The sequence below is a fragment of the Leptidea sinapis genome, chromosome 2 (genome assembly GCF_905404315.1).
Source record: "Leptidea sinapis chromosome 2, ilLepSina1.1, whole genome shotgun sequence".
NCBI lineage: Eukaryota > Metazoa > Arthropoda > Insecta > Lepidoptera > Pieridae > Leptidea > Leptidea sinapis.
The window spans coordinates 12,124,865-12,148,155 of NC_066266.1; the positions used below are offsets into that span (position 1 = coordinate 12,124,865).

Below are 23,291 nucleotides of genomic sequence, written 5' to 3' on the forward strand. Positions count from 1 at the left end.
ATGAAATTGTTTCACAGCAGAACTGTCAAACCGCGCGTCAAAAATACTCTCACAGAAAATATGTCCAAACAAAACAAATATTGGAAATAAAAATAATTATGGGTCCCAAACTGCCAGTTATCGGTAGCTCTCCTCCGTTGGTAGTGATCTTTCAGTAAAATGTCATCACGGTTGGTGTTTTAGAAACAGTTTTAGTGATTCCTCTGGTGTTACAAGAGAATGTGGGCGGCGGTGATCACTTAACACCAGATGACCCGTACGCTCTTTTGTTCTCTTTTTCCATAAAAATGTCATGTTTTGTCATGTTAGTTTTGTTATGTGATGTTTTAATTTTGAGTGACGCAGTCAACTTCAAAGTCCTATTGACATTTGACATTTGAGGATATTAAATTGTTCTAAGATAATTCTCTATTGGCAGTTGCACTTGGCAATATTTTATTATTGATATTTGTCAATAATTTTCATATTTTGCGTTGGAATGTGCAACTTCTTTCAGCTTGTTTGTTTTAATATTTCATGAAACATAATATAATTTCAATAGAGCTATGGTATAGTTGATAATAAATGTGTGAAAGATTTTCGTGGTGCATACCTAGTAAAGTTTATAATCCAGTAAAACCGGTCGCTACACGTAAGTATCAAATTCAATACATTCTAATAATTCTACGAATTGTGATTCATCCAATAATAACGTAATGTGAAACGCATAATCAGAGATGTGCTTTTTAGTTTTTATTTAGGTAGATCAGATATTTCAACAACAATGTTAATTCAAAGCGTAGTATTACGTTGCAGAATTATTTTAATCCTGTTATGAATATAATTCTATAGTTAAATCAATCATTGCATTTATCTAGATTTTTCTATAACATTGTCTTTCCACTGTATTATTAATAATAGACCTATCTGCTCGTTTCTAACAATAAAATCTTAATAAACAAATATACTGAACATTCACTATAAAACACCAAGTGCTATTTTAGTTTTAAGCTATTTTATAAAGTACTTATCTTAAGGGAACAAAACAATTTTTAAAAGTTAAATATTATAATAATAATAATATGTCATTTATTAAATGTAATTATAGAAATATATATGTAAGTTTTACAAAGAAATCACTATATAATTGTTATCTAAACATCAGCGGTCTTACAAATAAACTTGGTATAAAGTTATAACTGATGATAAACAAAGAAAATGCAAAATGTTTTCAATATTGTTGACAACACTGCCAATACAATGATAATTCTGAAGTTTTCCGAATGACAAGCTGCCTTGCGAATAAACGCGGGAAACATTATACATCCGAGCAAACCATTCGTAAGCAAAATGTCTATTTGTGAACATTTTACATATTCTTGGTTTATGCTTAGTTATAACTTTATGCCAATTTTATTTGTAAGGCTGCAGAAGTACAATTTCAAAACTAAAATTTAATAAAATTTTCTATATTCATTTTGTGCTCCTTGCGCTTGATGCTTGCTGCACAGCAATTTTATATTATATTCCAATTTACTAAGCTTTAATCTCAAGTCTCCTCATTGTGTTGTAAAAAGTCCATTTCGTATTTTTTATCAGTAAATCATTTACAGCACTAAATCCATGTTCAGCTAAATATGAACATGGAAATGGTAGTTAAAGCTTTCTTGCACATTCTTGGAGTTTGCCTTTTTTGTTAAATTTGTCACTGATATCTAGCATTGCATTGCATTTAGATAGACCCAAGCGAAAGGATTAAAGTTGTGTCAAGTCCAATTTTTAAATTGCCCCCCTTATCTTTCAAATTGCCTCCCTGTGGGGCGTGGACATGCACCCTAGTGTTAGGTGAAGTTCTTTTTACAAAAATAAGGGATGAAACAAGCAGCTGATAGTAATTGATACACCCTGCCCAGTGCTCATTACAATGCAGTGCCACTCAGGATTCTTGAAAAACCCGAAAATTCTGAGTGGCACTACAATAATTGAGCTAGTCCAGGCTAGCTAGGCTTGTTAGCCCAGTAATTTCACTAGCTATGTTTACACATTACTGCTTCATGGCAGAAATAGGCGCCACTTTGGTACCCATACTCTAAGCCTGCATCCTGTGCAAACCAGCCTCCCACTGGTGTTAGTTATCCCTTTTTACAATGTGTTATTGTAGTCTTTACATGTGATTGAATATAATATTATATATTTAGTAAATTATTCATAAAAAGTTGAATTACCATTGAACTAAACATTCCTGGGACTCTGCCATTTCATTAAAATGATTATTTTGTTTTTTATTCTATTTAAAACTCATTCATGCCAATGCGAATTTAAAAACATTTAAAAACATTAAAATAATTCATTTATTACAAAAGTAGTGACAAATATACTTCAAAAAATGTGACTAAACAATTTGAAAAAAATATTCATTATTATAAAACTGTCCAATTTCAATGATAATAAAAATTGTTTGACTAAATATAAAATAAAATTGTTTGACTGACAAGTCAGTCTCATGGATGAAAGTTCCATTAGAAAAGACTAAAAAAAATCTGAGCAACGAACATTTATTGAATTTATTGTCCTTATTTTACGCAAATCCATAATTATTATTTGTCAATCAACTCAACATGTGTTTCGGCTCTACACTAAGCATCCTCAGGGGATGTTGACACACCAATTCTGGCATGAGACTGTTGAATATCTTGAGAATGGCATGAGACTGTGGTGTAGGGGCGAAATATGTGTTGAATTGATTGAATTTACACTCAAGAAGGTTACACTTAAGTTTTTATGAAGAAGTTTTACTACAATAAGCTATTTCAGTTCATTTTTCAAATATATGTTGCATCAATCTTTGCTCTTTATCATATAGATATAATATAAAATGGATGACCACCAAATAGATTCTCATGGAAAACTAGAAGCATTATTAATGATTGTATTTTAGACTACTGTAAAAATCTAAAGAATTTGTTATTTTTATATCCCTCGCTTTTAGGATTAATTATACAAATTAAATTTATAACAATAACAAATTGTTTAGATTTGCGAAGAGTGAAATTCTGGTACCAAATTAAATTTGTATAACTGTAAAATGGTAAGCTCCACTTTCTTTCAGGTGTGAATAAATAGAAAATGTCTGAACGAGATCTAATAAGTAGTGGCTCAAGCCGTGACTATGGCTCAGCAGCTGCTCCACCCACTGTAGGCTTTGCGGACTTCAGCCCAACAGAGCTATACAACTTAAGTGAAGGTATCGCTGATAATGTGAACAAAATCAACAGCGGCCTGAGAGCTTTGGAGAAGTTTATGAAACAAATTGGAGGCCCAAATGATAGTGTACAGCTAAGGGATAGAATGTGAGTATTTCATTGATAATATTATAAGAACAATAATACTGACACACACAATTAATTATCTTGCCCCAAACTAGGAATAGCCTGTACTATGTACCAACTACTATATTATGCACACTAAATTTACTTTTTAGTTTGATATTTATATATTATATCTATTCTATCAGTTCAAATGTTCACCACAATTCAGTGAATGTTGCAGCCCACCATGCTTAGAGTATATTATTTCATTGGTGGTTACAAATTTATCAGTGTTTATTGTAAACTGTAATGATCTCTCTGTGTCTCTCATCTCATTATCTCGATGCCCTCATGCTGTTAATAAGAAAATCGTATTAACAAACAACTGTTTGAGTATAGAATGATAGTCGGCACACAGCTATATTATAACTTTCTGGGTCTAATGGAGGATGTGTAAAATGAAATAAAATAAATAAGCATGTACAAACATACAAAGATTAAGTATCTAATATCTAAGTAATCAAGTGAAAAGTGTCCGTTTGAAAGGAGACAATTTTTTTTGTTCAACGAATAGTGCCACCTCAAAATGTAGTGTATAGTGTTGAAACATATATTGATTTATTTCTTATAAACTCTAGATTACAACGGTATATTTAGTTAGAAAAGGTTATCTGGAATACCGAGAAAAACAAGAAAAAATGTGATCCTCAAAATAACCAAAAAATCATAAAGATAGGTTAATAATAAGATATAATGTATTATAATAAGATATAATATAATCTTGAGAATCCACAAACAGCCAAAATTTAGTAGGGGCTACCTGATATCAAAATAAACAGAGCCTGTAGGAAAAGTAAGGATAATAAGCTGATAAAAGATAGTTTACAATGATGGACAGAACAGAAATGTTCATCACACAAGTATTAATAGTGTCAGGCGTGTGTCCAACACTTCACTTAAGCAGTCGGGGCACTAACCATAACCACTAAACCAGAAAGCTTGCCGAAATACTTAACAACCATCATTATAATTTCAAAGTCGTGTCTTAAGATAAGTATTTCATAATAATATATTGAGGTAAGGTTTTGTACACTGTTTATCATGAAGACAAAACACATTGTTTAAATATTATAAATATTTATTAGTAATCATGATTTTCAAAATCATCTTTTATTATAAAAATCACACCCAGAAACAATTCAGGAGGCTCAATCTCATCTTGATGCCATGCTCTAAGTACTACACAACACACAACCAGCAGTATGTCTTCCCACCAAACAATTGCAACAGTATCCGGCAAGAGCAGCTCTAGTATTAGAAATCGATGGTGTGGTGTCAATCAGTACATAAGTGTTTCTCTTTCTGTGCCTTGACCATACTCATGGATAGGTTGCAGGAATTCTTAAATTTTGTATTCTCTAGAGGCCCAGTTCAAGTCTCGATGTTTTCGAACAATCCGATGATATGTAGGAAATCACATGCACAATTGAGACAAAGACCCTCTGGAGTATAATATGATGTATGTGCGATATCAAATTTTTTGAAATAAACTAAATAATTATAATAATCGAAATTAAACTTTCTAATATATATAACTAGCGGACCGACAGACGTTTTTCTATTATAAAAAAAAACTCTTGCGGATGGAATTTCTTTAAATCCGTTCTTAGCTGATCTCTACTGGCGAAAGAAATATTTCTACCAAATTTCAAGTCTCTATGCCTTATGGTTCCAGAGATATAGGGATGAGTGACTATGTACGTAGAAATCTCTTATATATATATATATATATATATATATATATATATACTAATATTATAAATGTGAAAGTTTGTATGTCTGGATGTATGTTTGAACTTCTTTAACGCAAAATCTACCGAATAGATTCTGATGAAACTTTACAATAATATAGCTTACACACCAGAATAACAAATAGGCTATAATTTATAAAACTATCATGTGAATTATACAAAATATACAAGAAGTGTGATTGTTACTAATGAATACAACTAACGCCGTCTTTTATCAACTAGCAAGCAAAAGATCAATACTATTTATATGGCAAAACAACGTTTGCCGGGTCAGCTAGTATATATATATATAGATAGATAGATACAGAATTCTGTTTTGACAAGATAAAAATCAAAATGATGCACAGATCACAAATCTATATAGACTTTGTGTATGTTACATTATGCCATTGCACAGTAATATTAAACTATGTACTTATTACTAAATTAGTTTAATTTCTAAAATATAATTAAAATGAGCTTCATGGATCCAATAGATATTATTTACTTTTCAAACGCCGATAATAATCACTGTTACCACCACTTTTTTCAGTAATATTTTTATTATAATTTTTATATTATCTCACATGAATGTTACAAATGTTTCATTATAGTTACGCATAGTTACAATTTTACTAGAATAATATGATTAATAATCATAACCATATCCAGTGGGCCCAAAAAAATTTTCTCCTTTTACAACAAATCTTATCTAGGAATAAGTTTTATTTTACTGAATACTCTGCCATGACACACCAGGAATTTCGACAAAAGGTGTGACTAAATTTTGATGATGTCTTGAGTGACCCCTAAATATAAACAATAATTCTTTATAATCAGTTGTTTTGTTAACACAAGTTCATCAATATTATCCTGTCATCCTATATGAACTGATAAAAAATAACACTTATTTATTACCTACTAGCTGAACCGGCAATCATTGTTTTGCCATATAAATTATTCTTAGAGTTCGACCGTTTATTTTTTTCGATTTTCTATTTTTCTAAAATAAACTTAGCCTAAGTTTCTCCTTATTACATCAGGTACCTGCCAATAAATGCCGTCAAAATCGGTCCAGCCATTTCAGAGATACGCTTTCGATTAGATTCGGAACAAACCGACAGACGGACTTGTAAAGACTTGAAATGTTATGTTGGTGTATTTACCTAAGACTTGAAATATTATGTTGGCTATTTCAATATTACAAACAGAAACTCCAATTTTATTTATATGTATAGATTATAGATGTATAGAGATTATGACATTGTTATAAAACAGTGAATCTGTTGTCTATACAATGGAAGGAAATTAATGTAAAAAAAGATAGGGGATCACTCTTTATTTGTATTTTATTTGATAGTGCTCACCTTCTAAATAACTGAACAGATTTTAAGAGTAACAGTTGTGTATAATAATTATAATGTTCAGTCAATTGATGTCAATTGGATAATTTAAAATATTCTGTCATACTTTTATGAGGTAGGTTTGTTGGTAACAGAATAATTGAAAAGGATTTTGTACCCCTTCAAACATCAGAATTATTTATCCTTTACACACTTATCAAGCAAGGACAAAAGCGCTTAAACCTACTTCTAAAGACAATACAAGTTTTGCAGAGCATTGCAACAATAACATTAGAGAGATATCAAACCTAAATATCTCATTCATTTATAATTTACATTGACAAAATACACTTAAGGTAGATTAGAAACGTTTTATTTTCATGGACTCATTTCATATTTATCCTGACATAATACAACATTCTAGTGCTCTACAAAGCACCGACTGGCCATTTAAGGATTATTGCTAATCTGTGTTGCTGTCACTTCTGATCTGGCACACCCCAGTATCAGCTCGAACCATATCACCACGTGCATCGCAGAGCTGTTTGGATTGTCGGGGATCTATACCTCTTTGAAGGGCTGGATCACTTGGGCGTTGCGTAGAGACGTCGCTTCATTTTGTGTCTTCTACCGCATTTGTCACTGGGTGTTCCGAAGAGCTGTTTGACCTGAGTCCCGCTGCCTAATTCCACTTTCGCATGACACGCTACAAATTAGGAAATTGTTTATGTGGCGTTCTCCTACTGTGCGGTTTTCCAGGAACTTTCTCCCTCGTACAACTGAGGTGTTTCTGGGACGATATGACTTGTGTTCCTTGAAATAAAGTGTGGATCCTCGCGTGTTGCAAGAGGTGGGCGACGGTGATCACTTAACATCAGGTGACCCGTACGCTCGTTTGTCCTCTTCTATAAAAAAAATATAAATACTTCCAATGATATCCAGAGTTTCTTATTATTTACATAATAGTACATTATAATTTATAATAGTAATTAATAATTATCTTACACAGCTGTTAAAGAATTTTCATTTCTGAACAAGAACATTATTTTATTATATCATTAAATTCCAAAGTACATAACATGTGAATAATACTGCAAGCGGCATTTTATTATATTAATATTAAAAAGTTTTTTTTTTTTTATGGAATAGGAGGACAAACGAGCGTACGGGTCACCTGTTGTTAAATGATCACCGCCGCCCACAATCTCTTGCAACACCAGAGGAATCACAGGAGCGTTGCCGGCCTTTAAGGAAGGTGTACGCGCTTTTTTTGAAGGTACCCATGTCGTATCGTCCCTGAAACACCGCACAAGGAAGCTCATTCCACAGCTTTGTAGTACGAGGAAGAAAGCTCCTTGAAAACCGCACTGTGGAGGACCGCCACACATCCAGATGGTGAGGATGATATCCTAACTTGTGGCGTGTCGTGCGAAGGTGGAATTCGGCGGCAGGAATCAGGTTAAACAGCTCTTCGGAACACTCCCCGTGATAAATGCGGTAGAAGACACACAATGAAGCGACGTCTCTACGCAACGCCTAGTGATCCAGCCGTTCACAGAGCACTGGGTCCCCGACAATTCGAGCTGCTCTGCGTTGCACGCGGTCAAATGGATCGAGCTGATACTGGGGTGCGCCAGACCAGAGATGACAGCAATACTCCATAACAATAAAGTAGTCTCTTGTCGGAATTTGGCGAGTCCACATCTCCTGAGGATGCCTCGGGAAAAGGCGAAACACGTGTCGAATTGATTGAAGACGAATCTTAGCGGAATTTACACTCAAGAAGGCTCACAGCATTTGAATAATTATTGATTTCCGCAAAATAACGCCTAATTCAATATTTTTTTTATTTATATTAAACCCTTTTTATATTAAATTATTAAAAATGTACCCTAAATCATATTTACATTAGATTAATAGTTAATACAGACAATAATTAATAGACAGTCTCTCAAAGAAAAATTTAAATAAATAAATATTATGACTGTTCATTGTCAGTACATTTATGAAAATTTAATATATGTTCACAAAAATCGTCACCTTTTTGCTCTTAATAGTGATTTTAATTATTATAACACTAGGAATAAGGGATTGCTTGTAACTAATTCTAGTAGGCTTAATAAGATACATAATAGCTTTAAGGGTATATGTATACACTTCTATAATAAAGTCCCAGCCACTGTTCAGGCATTATCTATAAATAAATTTAAATGTTTTATAAAAAAATGGCTCTGTCGTAAGTCCTATTACTCTACTGCTTAATATCTAAATGATCGGACAGCCTGGGCTAGTCCCAGTTGTGATTATTTTATAGCGATAGAAATGACTGTACAATATTGTATATTTTTATTGAAAAGAGCGCAAAAAAGAATGCTGGGAGAGTTTCTTGCGCCGCTTCCTCTCTCTCAGAGCGCCATTTGTTTCCGAAGCGGTAGTAGTATCTAGTAGTATAAGAAATGACATCAAAAAGAATTGTAAAGGAATCAATTTTGTGAAAATAAAAGCCTTTTTATGCCTTTTAATTTCATTTACAGCCATGATACACAGCAGAAGGTGAACAGTTCTGTGTCGGCCACGGCCAGGGATATTCAACGGCTGGGTGTGGTCATCCGAAGAGGTGATAAGCCCCAAAAGTTGCAAGTGGAGCGGTTGACCCAGGCATTCAGAGATGCTCTTGCTAACTACTCTTCAGTACAGAAGGTCAGTGATACAGTTGGGTAGGTGAAACTTAAACAGAATAGAACAAGTCTCACAATAGTTTGATATGATGTGTTTCAGATAAAAGGCATTTATATTCTCAAAATTAATTCCTTAAGAAATCTTTTTGATGTCATTTCTAATATACTAGATACTACTACCGCTTCGGAAACAAATGCAAACTCTTTGGAAACTCTCCCAGCATTCTTTTATTTGCGCTCTTTTTAATCAAAATCAAAGTGTTTTCCTACTCTTATGTCCAATAATCAAATAAACTTCTAATATCAGTAATATAATATATAAAGATAATATTCTTCATAAAATCGTTGAAATTTTAATAGCGTGGTGAAAATGTTTAAAAATTTGAAATATTAAAGAAATAAAAAATGTCCATAAAATTTTTACACAATTAAAAATGACATCTTGGTAGCAAGAGGAATTAGCCTTACAGTAAAAACAATCCGCCATTAATATTTATTCGAATAATTCCATGCTTACTCGCATTTTTTTTAAATGATAAAGTTTTTCAGACGATTTTATACACAACACTATATAATTGTGAACAGAGAACAAAGTGAACAGTTTATGCGTTCTCCTTCTCTATTTCTTTCTCCTTTCACACACACATACACTATACTATGCGTAACGGTACCAACCTCACGCAAAATGAGTTGGCACCATCTCACAGCAATCTCTCCGCCAACGCGCGAGCTCATCAGTCAAATCAAATAGCGCGCTTACGAATCCTGTTACACATTTCCGTCCCTTTTCACGAAATCACTCCCACGATAAATATCCATGTATTTGCCAAAAAATTTGACTTGCGACACATGCACCTAATCTGTGCAAATATTTTTCAGAAAGTGTCAGAAAAAATGGCCGCCCATATGCCAACGCAGCCGAGAAACAGAAACGATCCAGAGGCGTTGGAGAGGCAGGCCATAGCCGACGACGAGGAAGCGAGCCTTCTGGCCAACCAACAAGCACAGGTGATTATTAATACGATACGGAACCCACTTTTTACTTCTGGTGTACCGCTTCGTAACGTAACGCGTTACGGCGCCAGTCTTTCTCTCACGCAGACGGCAGCTGTAGGCAGGCTGCTCCTCTCTCACTCTAACCAAATGTTACTTTTATAGGAATAATAATAGTGTCAAGGACCGGAACCCTCCTTGGGTGACTTCAACGGGCACAATGCCATAGTTATCCGCCGTAGAATACGACATTCGCAGGGCGCTCGAGTAATAATAATATTGTTATTGCAACAAAATATAAAATATACAATATCAGTGTTGGGGTCTCCTTTTAAGCATGAGTTGATGAGAACTCTTCCATAGCAAAAACATAATAATATGGTGTAATGATAAGCAACTTGACCTTAACATAAATATCATAAACTAAGGAAAAGAAAACTATGTACTAACAATAAAAAATTATTGATTTATATGTAAGTATCTAAACTTAATGTGGTGTGTGTATGTATCTATGTGGACGTGTGTGCGATTATGTGTATTAAATAAATAATTAATTATTAGTTCAATTAAAAAAAGCGCGTACACCTTCCTTATAGGCCGGCAACGCTCTTGTGATTCCTCTGGTGTTGCAAGAGAATGTGGGTGGCGGTGATCACTTAACACCAGGTGACCCGTACGCTCGTTTGTCCTCCTTTTCCCATAATAAAAAAATTGGAAATGGACTAATCAATTATTTAACTTGACAGGCACGCCTCGTACAGTTCGAGACTAGTATGCTGCTTGAGAAGGAGGCCTATGTGAGTAAGATAGAGGCGGACGTGCTGGATGTGAACCAGATAATGCAGGAGTTAGCAGACATGGTCACCGCGCAGGCGCAGTCCGTCGGTGAGTTACAGATGCTGATACAAGGATAGAAAAGTCAATGAGCTATAACGGTTTTATTACGAAAAAAAAATTAGGAAAACTTTTGACCCTAAAAGCCATCCCTGCAACGTCCCGCTAATTCAATACCTAAATGCTTCAAATTGTACTTAAGGCGATCTGTGTTGTTTTGAGCTCTTCGAGTTGAAAAGTCTGGTAAAAGTTTTATAGAACACTATTTTAATAATTTTCAAAGTATGGCAATCACTTTTGAACCGATTTTCTCATGGTTGGCGGCATTAGAGGCAGTTTTTTGAACATCATTAAGAATTTTTGAGTTTCAACTGATCGAAGTCAGAATTTTGGTTTTCTTTCGTCAACCATATCTCTTAAACAAATCAATCGATTTTGACGGTCCGAATTGTATTCAAATATAATATTCAAATACAATATTCAAAAAATATTCAGTTTGGTTAAGCGCTTTCGAATGGCGCCAACAGCGATGAAATCGGTCAAGCCGTTCAAAATTTATAAAAGGTTTACATACATCCATACATACACACACACACATACATACATACATACATTCACCATCGCGGAAATAGTCTGGGGAGCTTCTTAGGACGTTAAAACGTCGAGATCTGATGAAACCTCGATTTTCGAAAAACGGGGTTAACAAATTTTCCAAAAAAAAAAACTTCCCAATTTTTGAAAATTTTCAATTTTCTCAGCGGGAACGTGTTGCACTCCGGGAGTGCCGGCAGAATTGAATACTTGAACATTGACGTTGTGCATTCTTGAATATTTTGGAATGGTTAGGTAATAATTTCGCACGAATTGCTTTATTTATCAGTATAAAAGTACTGGCATGTTTGTGATTAAATACAATATTCATTTATTGCGCTATCGTACACAAAAATGTCAATTTATATTACATAAAAAAAAATATTTTACGTTAAAAAGTTTATCCCTCACAAAAATCAACAACAAAGAACAATTATTCATAATTTCAACTACTGTCATAGGAATTTTCGATCACGCCACATGTCCTGACGCGAGTTTCACATTTTATACCCATCCCAAGGATGGTGCCATCAATACAGAACATGTCATATTAGAAACGTGTTTCGTTAAATAGTGACCTAACTATAACAACGTCAGTGACGTAACAATATCGACGTCTAAAATGGAGTTATTCTTTTTCTATTACAAAACAGTGTTTAGCTTGTTGTGTTTAACTAAAACGTCGTTAAGCACAACATAAACTGAAGTGTACAGGAACAAATAAAGTAACGAGACGCAATTTTTGTCAGCTGTCATGTACCTATCTGTCATAATTTATTCTAAATCGTCCATATGAATATAATCTATTTGTTAGACACACCTTAGACTCGTGTTTAAATATAAGCAATGTCAAAAGATTATTGAACGCTAAACAACAGAAGCACTCAGATTTGTAATAGAACTTTTTTAAAACAAGTGTTCAACACTTGCCTAACTTTTTTTAATAACACAGGATTTATTATTTTAAGGATTTATTAAAATTTACTAATAACGCACACACAAAACATCACGGTCTTATTCATAATGACTTATTGGAGGTTTAAAACGTCGCTTATGTACGCTTGTTTAAAAATGGTAATCACCACAGACATAGATCCAAGTAGATAACGCAAATAACTACCTACGTCTGTATGAAGACCAAGCGAGCCCTTTTTTTGTACCTACTGTGACGTCGTTAAAAATGCCAATGCATCGAGCCTAACGTTTACTCACTCACCTCATCATTAGTTGACGTTTTCAGTACATCCATAGACGGTATTGCTTATTACTGAAATCGGCAATGTATTATAAATCATAATAAAAAATAACGCTTTTATTTTTACGTCAAAGGAAGAGCATTGCTCCTCTTCTTGTCGTAATTTTGACACGCGAAGTACATACACTCGCGACATCTATTTGGATCCATGTCTGGTATGGTATTCATAATCGCATATAAGAGCTATAAAGGTAATTATATCTTCGATAGAGCTGTTGTGAGTTACAGTAGCTAGGACCCTTCTATAAACCTATTTTAACCCTCGATAGCAAAAAAACATGGCCGACATATAGTCTCGTATTTGACGCGAGTTTATGTAACACTCGCGACATCTATTTGGATCCATGTCTGGTATGGTATTCATAATCGCATATAAGAGCTAAAAAGCTAATTATATCTTCGATAGAGCTGTCGTGAGTTACAGTAGCTAGGACCCTTCTATAAACCTATTTTAACCCTCGATAGCAAAAAAACATGGCCGACATATAGTCTCGTATTTGACGTGTGTTTTTCGATGTCAGTCAGTTTGCCAGTGGTAGGCTCCTTTGCACAGGATGCCGGCTAGATTATGGGTGCCACAACGGCGCATATTTCTGCCGTGAAGCAGTAATGTGTAAGCATTATTGTGTTACGATCTGAAAGGCGCCGTAGTTAATGAAATTACTGGGCAAATGAGACTTAACATCTTATGTCTCATGGTGACGAGCGCAATTGTTGTGACGCTCAGAATTTTTGTGTTTCTCAACAATCCTGAGCGACACTGCACTGTAAAGGGCTGGGCGTATCAATTACTATCAGCTGAACGTCCTTCACGTCTCGTCCCTTAGTGTCATAAAAAAATGTTTATTACTGTTAGTAGTTATCATTATCAACATACAGACTTTGATTTTTGGAGTTTGAACTTAATTCGACTTCGACTTTTGATAACTGACAAGCCATTACATTGATAAGATGTCTGTTTCCATAGACAGTTCCTCGTTAAATTAGTTAAAATCATGTTTTTTGTACGAAATGGCAACATTGCGTACTATAGAGCACCAATATAATTGCGCGCGTCACCTTGACACAAGATGTTAACTCTGTTTAAGATTTTGCGTAAAAGTTACATTTTTACTATTATTTTAGCTAACCCGACGTTTCGAAACCTTTCTCGATCACGTTTTCATTGGGCACTTTAAAAAGGGTATCCTTTAAAAGTAGGTTGCAGATATTATGAGTGCTAATCTGTGGGAAACCAGGAACACCTTAAAAACAGTTTTTTTTTTTTAAATTCAAAATTGGAACGCTGTTTTTATATAAGAAACTTTCTTTCCTTCATTAAATATCGAAATTTGTTAATGATTTTCGTAGGATAAGTGTCTTGTTTAAGCTGCACATATCTTGAATGTGGCGTAATCGAGGGCGATTTTTTTAATTTTTTCCATGTATCTAAAGAAAGGGCCTAAATAGCATATCTAAAAAGTATACATTATTAGCATTGACGATTAAAATACGACATTCCATCCATTTTAAGTTTGGATATGTTGTTGTTTAGACAGTTTTTCACTGAACTTGATGTAATATTATATATATATATACTACAGGGCATAGGTATTTTTATACAAAACTCTGTAGTGCCGATCGGTGGCAGATCACAGCCCTGGTCCGATACGTCAGTTAAAGCAGCATCTGACTGCAAAAAACAGGCGTATTAATCTTGGATTGCGGCGCTGGGATCCGAACTGCATAGTTCTAAGGAGAAAATATAACCGTGCCTCCAGATTTTTAAGTGGTAAATCGCCCCTTACGAAATTGAAGCACGTCATCAAAATCGGTGAGTAGCTTTCCAGTTACTGATCGAAAGGTCTGTGTCGACTGGAACACGCAAGTTCTGGTCGTTGTCGAAAGCCGCCCTTGCTAACTTAGCACATGAGTAATGAAACCCTGGCCTATACGGCAAAAGAGAAAGCCGATCTTCTGTGCGCTCTTTTTGCCTCCAACTCGACTCTTGACGACATTGGAAAAACACCGCCGACCATCCCGCGTTGTCAGAGGTCTATTCCTGAAGTACAGTTTCGACAGAAAACTGTTCGGTGAGCTCTGTATTCGTTGGACGAAAGGAAGTTGAGCGTGCTAACGCGTTTATTCCGACACTCATATTCAAAAGGCGTAGTCCCTAACTCCTGGAAGTCAGACCTTGTTCATCTGATCCAAAAACGGGAGACAGTTCGGATCCGGTAAACTACCGACCTATTACCTCCCCCTGCTCTCCGAAATCATGGAGAGCATAATTAACCGCCAGCTCTTGATATACCTAGAAAGTCAGCAGTTAATCAACGACCTATACAGTACGGATTTCGCCATGGTCAGCCTTTGATCGTGTTTGGGCTTCCCGAGAGTTTATACATACAAGTGGACCACCAGCTTCCTCACTGGGCGCAACATACAGGTCGTTGTCGACGGTCATTGCTTGAACCCGAAGTCCGTGAACACTGGAGTGAAGGCTGTGTTAGCACACAGTGTTGGAGATAGCTCTCCTACACTGTTTCTTCTGTATCTATCAATGATATGTTGGACGTGTCCAACATCAAACAGAACATACAACATGCAGAAGACCGCAATGGTGATGTTGTATACACGGGCCATGCAGGTCTCTCGGGAAATCGTCTTCTATAGAGTCCTCTCTTGAGAAGGTCGCGGATTGGAGTCAATTGAACCTTGTCCAATTTAACCCCCAGAAGACTTAAGTTTGCGCGTTTACCATTAAAAAAATCCCATTTGTCGTATCATAATCTGAATACTGGATCTTGAAATTTCGAGCGATTGCCAAGCTTGGCGTGCCATCTTGGCCGAATTGGCTTCGAAGAAGCTGGGCGTCATAAATAGAGCACGGCAATACTTCAAGCCGGCCCATATTATAGCGCTCTACAAAACGCAGATTCGGCCACATATGGAGTATTACTGTATCATCTCTGGTCTGGCGCACCCCAGTATCAGATCGATCCATTTGACCACATGCAACTCGAATTGTCGGAGACCCAGTGCATTGTGAATGGCTGGATCCGGCGTTGCCCAGAGACGTCGCTTCATTGTTTATACTACCGTATTAATCACGGGGTGTGTTCCGAAGAGCTCCTTTCACCTGATTCCTGCCGCCGAATTCCACCTTCGCACGACTCGCCATAAATTAGCATATCAATCCCAACCATCTGGATGTGTGGCGTTCCTCCACTTCGTTCAAGGAACTTTTTTCCACGTACTACAAAGCTGTGGAATGAGCTTCCTTGTGCGCTATTTCCGGGTCGATACGACATGGGTACCTTCAAAAAAAGCGTGTACACCCTCCTTCAAGGCCGGCAACGCTCCTGTGATTTCTCTGGTGTTGCAAGAGACACATTCTCCTTCAAGAAGATACATTTTCATTATTATTTTAGTTAACCCGACGTTTCATGACCTTTTAAGACAAGTTTTCAAGGGGACTGAGGTTGACAGGAGTCGAGATAGTATTTGTCATAGTTGTCATTATGATTGAGGGCCATTGGTTACCTCAGAGGTGGTTTTTGCTGTAAACAGTCTTAGCGTGCTCAATGGCCATGTAACATCGGGTTAAATAATATAATATTAAAAATACAACTTTTACGCAAAACCTAATATAAAAACACAGTTAAAATTACACGCGTTTTAATTTCTGTAAAAAGTGTTTTATTTAAATGTGTAACACTTGCGTCAATCAGCCTATTAATATATTATATAACCGCTAAGAATTTGTGGATTTTTCAAGAATCCTGAGCGGCACTGCATTGTAATGGGTAGGGTATCAATTACCATCAGCTGAACGTCCTGTTCGTCTCGTCCCTTATTTACATAAAAAAAAAAAACAAAGAAAATACTTGGGGAATAGTAATTTCAAGTGTTTTATCAATAATTTTTTAATATTTTTTTTATTCCTGCAGATACAGTGGAAAGTCACATAGAGGCGGCCGCAGCTAGCGTTGAAACTGGCGTGGATGAACTGGCGAAGGCAGCGGAGTACCAGCGTAGGTACAGAAAGAGAATGTTCTTCTTCTCTCTCATAGGTATCATCCTTGCTATCATACTTATTGTGTGGATAGTAAAAGCGTTTAAATAAAACTCGTGTGAAACATCCGGATAAAGAATGGGATTAGATACATCGGCTTGCTTTAAAAAAGTGTGTGTCTACTTGTCTATGTATTATGGATACCACAACGGCGCCTATTTGCTGCCGTGAAGCAGTAATGTATAAGCATTACTGTGTTTCGGTCTGAAGGGAGCCGTAGATAGTGAAATTACTGGGCAAAGGAGACTTAACATCTTATGTCTCAAGGTGACGAGAAAGAATTATTTGGTCTTTCAAGAATCCTGAGCGGCACAGAATTGTAATGGGTAGGGCGTATTAATTACCATCAGCTGAACGTTCTGCTCGTCTCGTCCATTATTTTCATTAAAAAAAAATATTTTTTGTCAAAACTGTAACACAATATATTATTATTGCACTCGCCGACTGATGCTACTTTTTTTTATTATCAAAGAACAGGATGCGTCATAAGCCGAACGTTGAGGACGATCGTGTCACTCTCTCGCTTGATCCTCTCTCTCTTTTGCACGCACGGCTCACGCGGAACGTGACGATCATATAAGACGTTTTCACGTCAATAAAATGTATTGGCGAATATGAGACAATTTAATCCCATTCTTTATTTTCGGAGTCTGTGAAACTTGTATCTATATAAATCGTTATTTTCTTAGCCTTAGCCTCGATACTTTTTCTTAACAGTTGTAAAATTAGAAGTGTAAGTAATAATTCCCTTTGCTAAGAAATATTATTGTTGTGTCGTTGGGATAATTTTGTATACATCAATTCAAATATATGTACATAATATTACCTATATAAAATTATAAATGATTTTCTATTATAAGGTAAATTTCTTAAATCTGTATTTAAGATAGAATCCGTTTAAATCATAAAATTAGTCCCATTATTTGAATCTTTTGTAAAAGAAAAGAACCAATACTATGCTGTTATCGGATAGAAGAATTCAATCCGATCCGATATTTTTCAATTCGAAATAGTCGTAGCATTTAAGTCAGTTAATAGTTGTAACAAATAGGTCAAGGGACTGGACTTGAATAGAATTTATCTTTGGCTATTTGTATTATTAAAGTTTAACATATTTAAATCAAATTGATAAAAGTCTAACATATTTAAATCAAACTGATATAAGTCTAGCATATTTAAATCAAATTGATTTAAATATCTTAATCATTAAAGGATTGTAATTATTATTATTGTGGAATTGCAACATAAATTACTGCGAAAAATTATTATTATAAATTCCTGAGCTTACATAACCCGCCTGTAAAATAAACTAATACTTTTTTAATCAAATTCAGTCACATTTCTGCGTTTAATTCCTTTTAAAGTAAAGTATTTAATTGAATATTGTTTGATTTGATTGTTATATTCATATTATGGTCTTAGTCTTATTATTTTTGTATTCGATTTATTGCATACGATAATTAATGTTTTTTTTTTGATAATAAATCTTCCTTTGTTTAAAATCGATGCAAATTAGGCAATGGAAGAACTTCTAATACAAAAGAAACGCCACGCAGTGACAGAACAACTATTTAGAACAAAAACAAAATGCGATCGGATTTAGATTTTCTTTTTAATTTAACAATTTGTATAAAAAACTGGCTTATTTATTACTTCTAATAACAGACTTATAATCAATCAATGCAATACTTGTAATCTTTCATATATGACGATAAGGCATGCTTTAAATCTTTTAATATTATTTTTTAGTTTTGTATCGATTTTTGGATCCAGACTATGGTCTGATTTCTTGAAATATATTGGCCTAGAAAAAGACACAAACTAAAACGAAAAGATGCGAACTTTATGTATTTAATATTGGTTCAATTCACCTTGCAAAAAAATATTTTTGTATTGGTAAATTAGTGCTTGTTAAGGCAAGTTATTTTACAAGTAATTCTCGTATTTGAACTTAAATGTAACTATATGCTTATCAGTCTTATTTCGTAACATCTGTAAATAATATAAAAGTATTTATTATTTTGAAACAACATGAATATGTGCAATAAGTTTATTTATAATTAATTCAATCACTGTCAATACTATTTTATATAAAAAAATGATGCAATTATTCTGTACTTGATATAAGAATGCATGAAAATATATTTAGGTTAATATAGTTACATATGGTTACAGAAACGATTATATGAGATGTTTATTTTGTTTTTACGGTATTTTATTACGTTTTGTTATTTGTTTTACAACGGTATTGTTTTGTTGGATGTTAGCATATTATGTTTCAAATGGAATAAAACAACTTGTATTTAGCTTTTCGCTGCTCTTTTTAGATCAGATAAAAAAAAATCAAATCTTAAAATACATATATAGGAGCCATCGTAAATACCTTAGTAGTTAAATTATTGATCATTCCGACACGTAAGGTTACTTTAAATTGAATAAGGAGTGAGCCAACCGTCCGAGTGACGCATGATTCGTAAATCTTGGTATGTTTTGTTCAACTGGTCCTGACACAGGTCGTGGTAGAGTAGATCCCGTTGATGGAGCCACAATCTGAGAGTTGAACAAGACCTACATATTTACAAACCATGCGTCACTTGGACGGTTGGCTCAGTTGGTAAGAGCGCTCGGACGGAACCCGAGAGGTCGCGGGTTCGAGTCCCGCATCTGTCATAAACAGAGGTTTTCTTTTTAAAGATTGGGTTAAACATAATGCTCTGACATATCTCAAATACTACTTACTGCATCAATATAATTTATAAGATGTATCACACTTATTTAATAGTTACATATATATTATATACAGGGGCTAGAGTAGCAACTAGGTATATTTGAAACGGAACGCTAAATTTAACTTAAACATATTATTATAAATAAAATAATTTAAAAATTTACACATATTTTATGTTATCCCTATATATTATGACGACCTGTATAGCCGAGTGGTTAGTGATCCTACCTACTAAGCTAAAGGTCCCGGGTTCGAATCCCGGTAGGTGCAAGCATTTATATGATGAATATGGACGTTTGTTTCCGAGTCATGGATGTTTAAATGTATTTATGTATGTTTATATAAATTTATGTATATTTAAGTAAGTATATTGTATTAAATATATCATTGTCTTGTAACCCATAACACAGGCTATACATGCTTAACTTGGGGCAAGATAATTTGTGTAAAAGTGTGTCAATATTTAAAAAAAATATATTATACAGCTTGTCACAGCTTTAGCATTATTTTTTGTTCATTTTAAAAATTAAAAATTACAAAATCGCGGGACTATAAATTAAGTTGTTTCAAAATTTGCCAACATAAAATTATACAGTACATAAAGTTGCAACTGTTTTTATGTAAATCTTTACTAGGTATGTAGTTAAAATTGTAATATAAATTATAGTTTGAAAATATGACGTGATGATTCATTTCGCAACCTCTTGCTACTGTAGCGCCATTGCGGGCCTATTTGGAACTATATTTATTAGTGATAGTTGAACATGTTCTTTGTTGTTCGATCTTGCCTGTGTCCTTTATGATTATGGAGGGAAGAGGCCATGAGTATCATCTCTTAACGAAGTAAAGTTGAAAAAGTATGCAGCTTATGTTGTAAACAACAGTTCAAAAAGCTTCCACAATGGCGCTGGTGTATACGGTATGGTATGAAGTATGGTGAATGTAGCATTTGTAAACGAAATGAAGTATGTCGAGTTAAAAAACTTAATAATCAACTAAAGTAGTTAAATTGTAAAAATTTCAACAACTTACGTTGTACAAAATAATGTAGTTAATTTATAACCTTAAAGAGTTATTATGAGAAAACATGTAGCTAAAATGATTAGTATCTATATAATATTATATATATAATAAAAATGGTCTTTGTTTGAGGCTCTTTCACGCCTAAACCACTGATTGTATCGACATGAAACTACCACCATTCGATGCGATATTTATCCTAGATGGTTCATGGCTACTTTTTTTGTTATTGTTTTAATTAATTTCCTTTTAAAATTCGCCCGGGCGGAAACGTCTAGTTATATTTGGCGCTTCTTTTAAAATTTACCCTGATGCTATTGTAGCGCCGCCCTAATTTAACGGACTTTGACGGAACTATTGTTGATTAGATGATTCTCCTTACCTCTACCCTCTATAGTCTTGACACTGTTCTCCTTATCTCTTCACTCCGTAGAGTGGGAGTGGGAGGCTCCTTTGCACAGAAAGCCGGCTTGATTATGGGTACCACAATGGCGCCTATTTCTGGGCAAATGAGACTTACCATCTTATGTCTCAAGGTGACGAGCGCAATAGTAGTGGTTTTTCAAGAATCCTGAGCGGCACTGCCTTGTAATGGGTAGGGCGTATCAATTACCATCAGCTGAACGTCCTGCTCGGCTTGTCCCTTATTTTCATAAAAAAAATTGAGATAATCCCTATCACTGTCTAGATATTAATCCAAAAATAGGTATAAATCAGACTTTACAACATTAAACGATTATTTGTCGTGTTACTTCTATATCTAATAATTATTTGATTATGCTCGAGTTATAATTATTATAATAATATTTTATTAATTTTTATGGTAATGCATGCTTACTACTATTATTTTAATAGTAGCTTAAGTATTTAGTTCAATTATTTGCCAGTCGTTTATTTATTTTATATGTGCTCAATTTCTTTATCTCAGATTGATGTCTCGGAATACTTATTAATTTAGTACCTATAACCTGTAAGCTAAGAGACCAGCGGGTTTGAATCCCAGACTGGCGAAACTAAGAAAAAAGCGATTGTATGAAACGTGTCTATATGTATGTATGTTGTTAAAAACGGTTGTAGCCGAAATCTACTGCGTTTTAAGCAACTGTTCGCTTTCGTGCTTAGCCGGATTATACTTCGTTGCCAATCGCCATACTGTAATTACTACTATTTCAAAGTTATTCAAATCACTGCACGTTTCATACTAAACTAAATTTCAATTTTTACTTAGGCAGTCCTGCCTCTTATTACGTAATATTTACATACTCTTTGTACCAATATATGCAAATATTTGTATATTCCATATGAATATTTATTAGTCTGGGGCTCGATAATATTTTTCTTGTAATTCTTTAACTTTGAAATGCCTTTTAATTTTTTTTTATTCCATACATTCCATTAAGCCAAAGCAGTCATTAATTGTCTTCATCTTAATTTAATTTATCTATAAATATTTTATAATAGCAATGGCACATCTAAAAATTTGTTTAACCTATTGTTAACATGTATAATTAAGTTTTATATAAATACCAGAAACATGAACTAAATAAAACTAATCCTTGATGACGTTGATTAAAAATCACTCGGATACGTAATCCGTGTCGTCTGGGCATCAATATCATCTATATATGTCTTAAAACAGGCCAGGGATATTAGTTTAGTGTGCGTGACAAGCTACGTCTAACACTCGCGATTTGTTAGTGTGCGTCAATTGCTCAAAATTGAGGTTAATTCTAAAGTCAATTTTTTCGACGTTTTCACAGCTGTCATTGTCTATTAACGGCCGTTCCCAATATTCAGTCTATCTCTTACTTGAGATAAATATCGTAACTATCGTTGACTTATCTGTCCCAATAAGCTTTTCGACGGTAACTCACCTTATCCGTACACGCTGTCTGTCAATGGGACGACGTATAGTTTACCAGCGATAGAAGTTTGTATGGAAAAGGCAATTCACGCGTCCCAATATAAGGCGATAAGAATGAATTATCGGGTATAGTGGGACAGCTTCAGATTATTGACAGCTAATTACTGACAGTAGAAGGTAGTAAATCATCACTTTCTGTAGATAGGGATTGGGAACGGCCGTTAGACGTATAAATGATCTAGGCGTAAGACGAATTTACTGACGTGACGTTTGATTGTCAATGTCATCTATTTATGTATACAATGTATGTTAACGTGACACTAAGTACTAACTATTGGTTATTTCAGAGATTGTATGTTGTTTTGATGCGGATTCAATATGCTAAGTCTACGATATTATTCTAAAAACAGTATTTATTCGTTTTTATTTGTACCTCAGCCACGTGTAAGGCATCTACACTATATTATACTAGAGTATATTAAAATGTTTTCCATTTATTGATTATTGTTTCATTTAAATATTATCCATCATTGAATGTATTTATAAAAAACTACGTTTAAAAAAATCGACTTCAAAAACTGAAAAGTATCAAATAACTAAAAATTAAATTTGATACACTTTTACCTTTAATATTAATAAAATACTATTATTTGTATGTACTACATATTGGTTTTAAGTCGGTGCCCTAAACAAAATAAAACTTAATATTATAAACAGCTTACTTACTGTAATTCTTAAGGTTGTCCGGCCACGCGTGTCTGTCCGCTTGGGTTGTTTTATTCTAGACGAAGCTATCCCGCTCAAAGTCACGCGTGGCGAGTGTAGGTACTCACTATTACCTACATTTGGTC

General features: G+C 34.4%; 1 protein-coding gene and 1 long non-coding RNA gene across 3 annotated transcripts in view; both read left to right on the forward strand.

The window, feature by feature from the left end:
* The window catches only part of LOC126972103 (uncharacterized), a 69,064-nt gene extending 46,127 nt beyond the window's left edge, over positions 1-22,937 (forward strand). The window contains exon 2 of the long non-coding RNA XR_007731048.1: positions 21,113-22,937. This is a non-coding gene — a long non-coding RNA (uncharacterized LOC126972103). The remainder of the gene's footprint in view (positions 1-21,112) is intronic.
* Positions 424-22,937, forward strand: LOC126971927 (syntaxin-12). Of its 2 annotated transcripts, none has more exons than XM_050818441.1 (6): positions 424-631; positions 3,089-3,329; positions 8,955-9,120; positions 9,978-10,106; positions 10,838-10,976; positions 16,704-22,937. In XM_050818441.1, the coding sequence occupies exons 2-6, from the start codon at positions 3,106-3,108 to the stop codon at positions 16,877-16,879; spliced, it is 834 nt and encodes a 277-aa protein (XP_050674398.1). In that variant the 5' UTR covers positions 424-631; positions 3,089-3,105; the 3' UTR covers positions 16,880-22,937. The 2 variants fall into 2 exon arrangements, with proteins under 2 accessions (XP_050674398.1, XP_050674408.1); XM_050818451.1 differs by having other exon boundaries at positions 3,103-3,329.
* Positions 22,938-23,291: the final 354 nt, after the last annotated feature.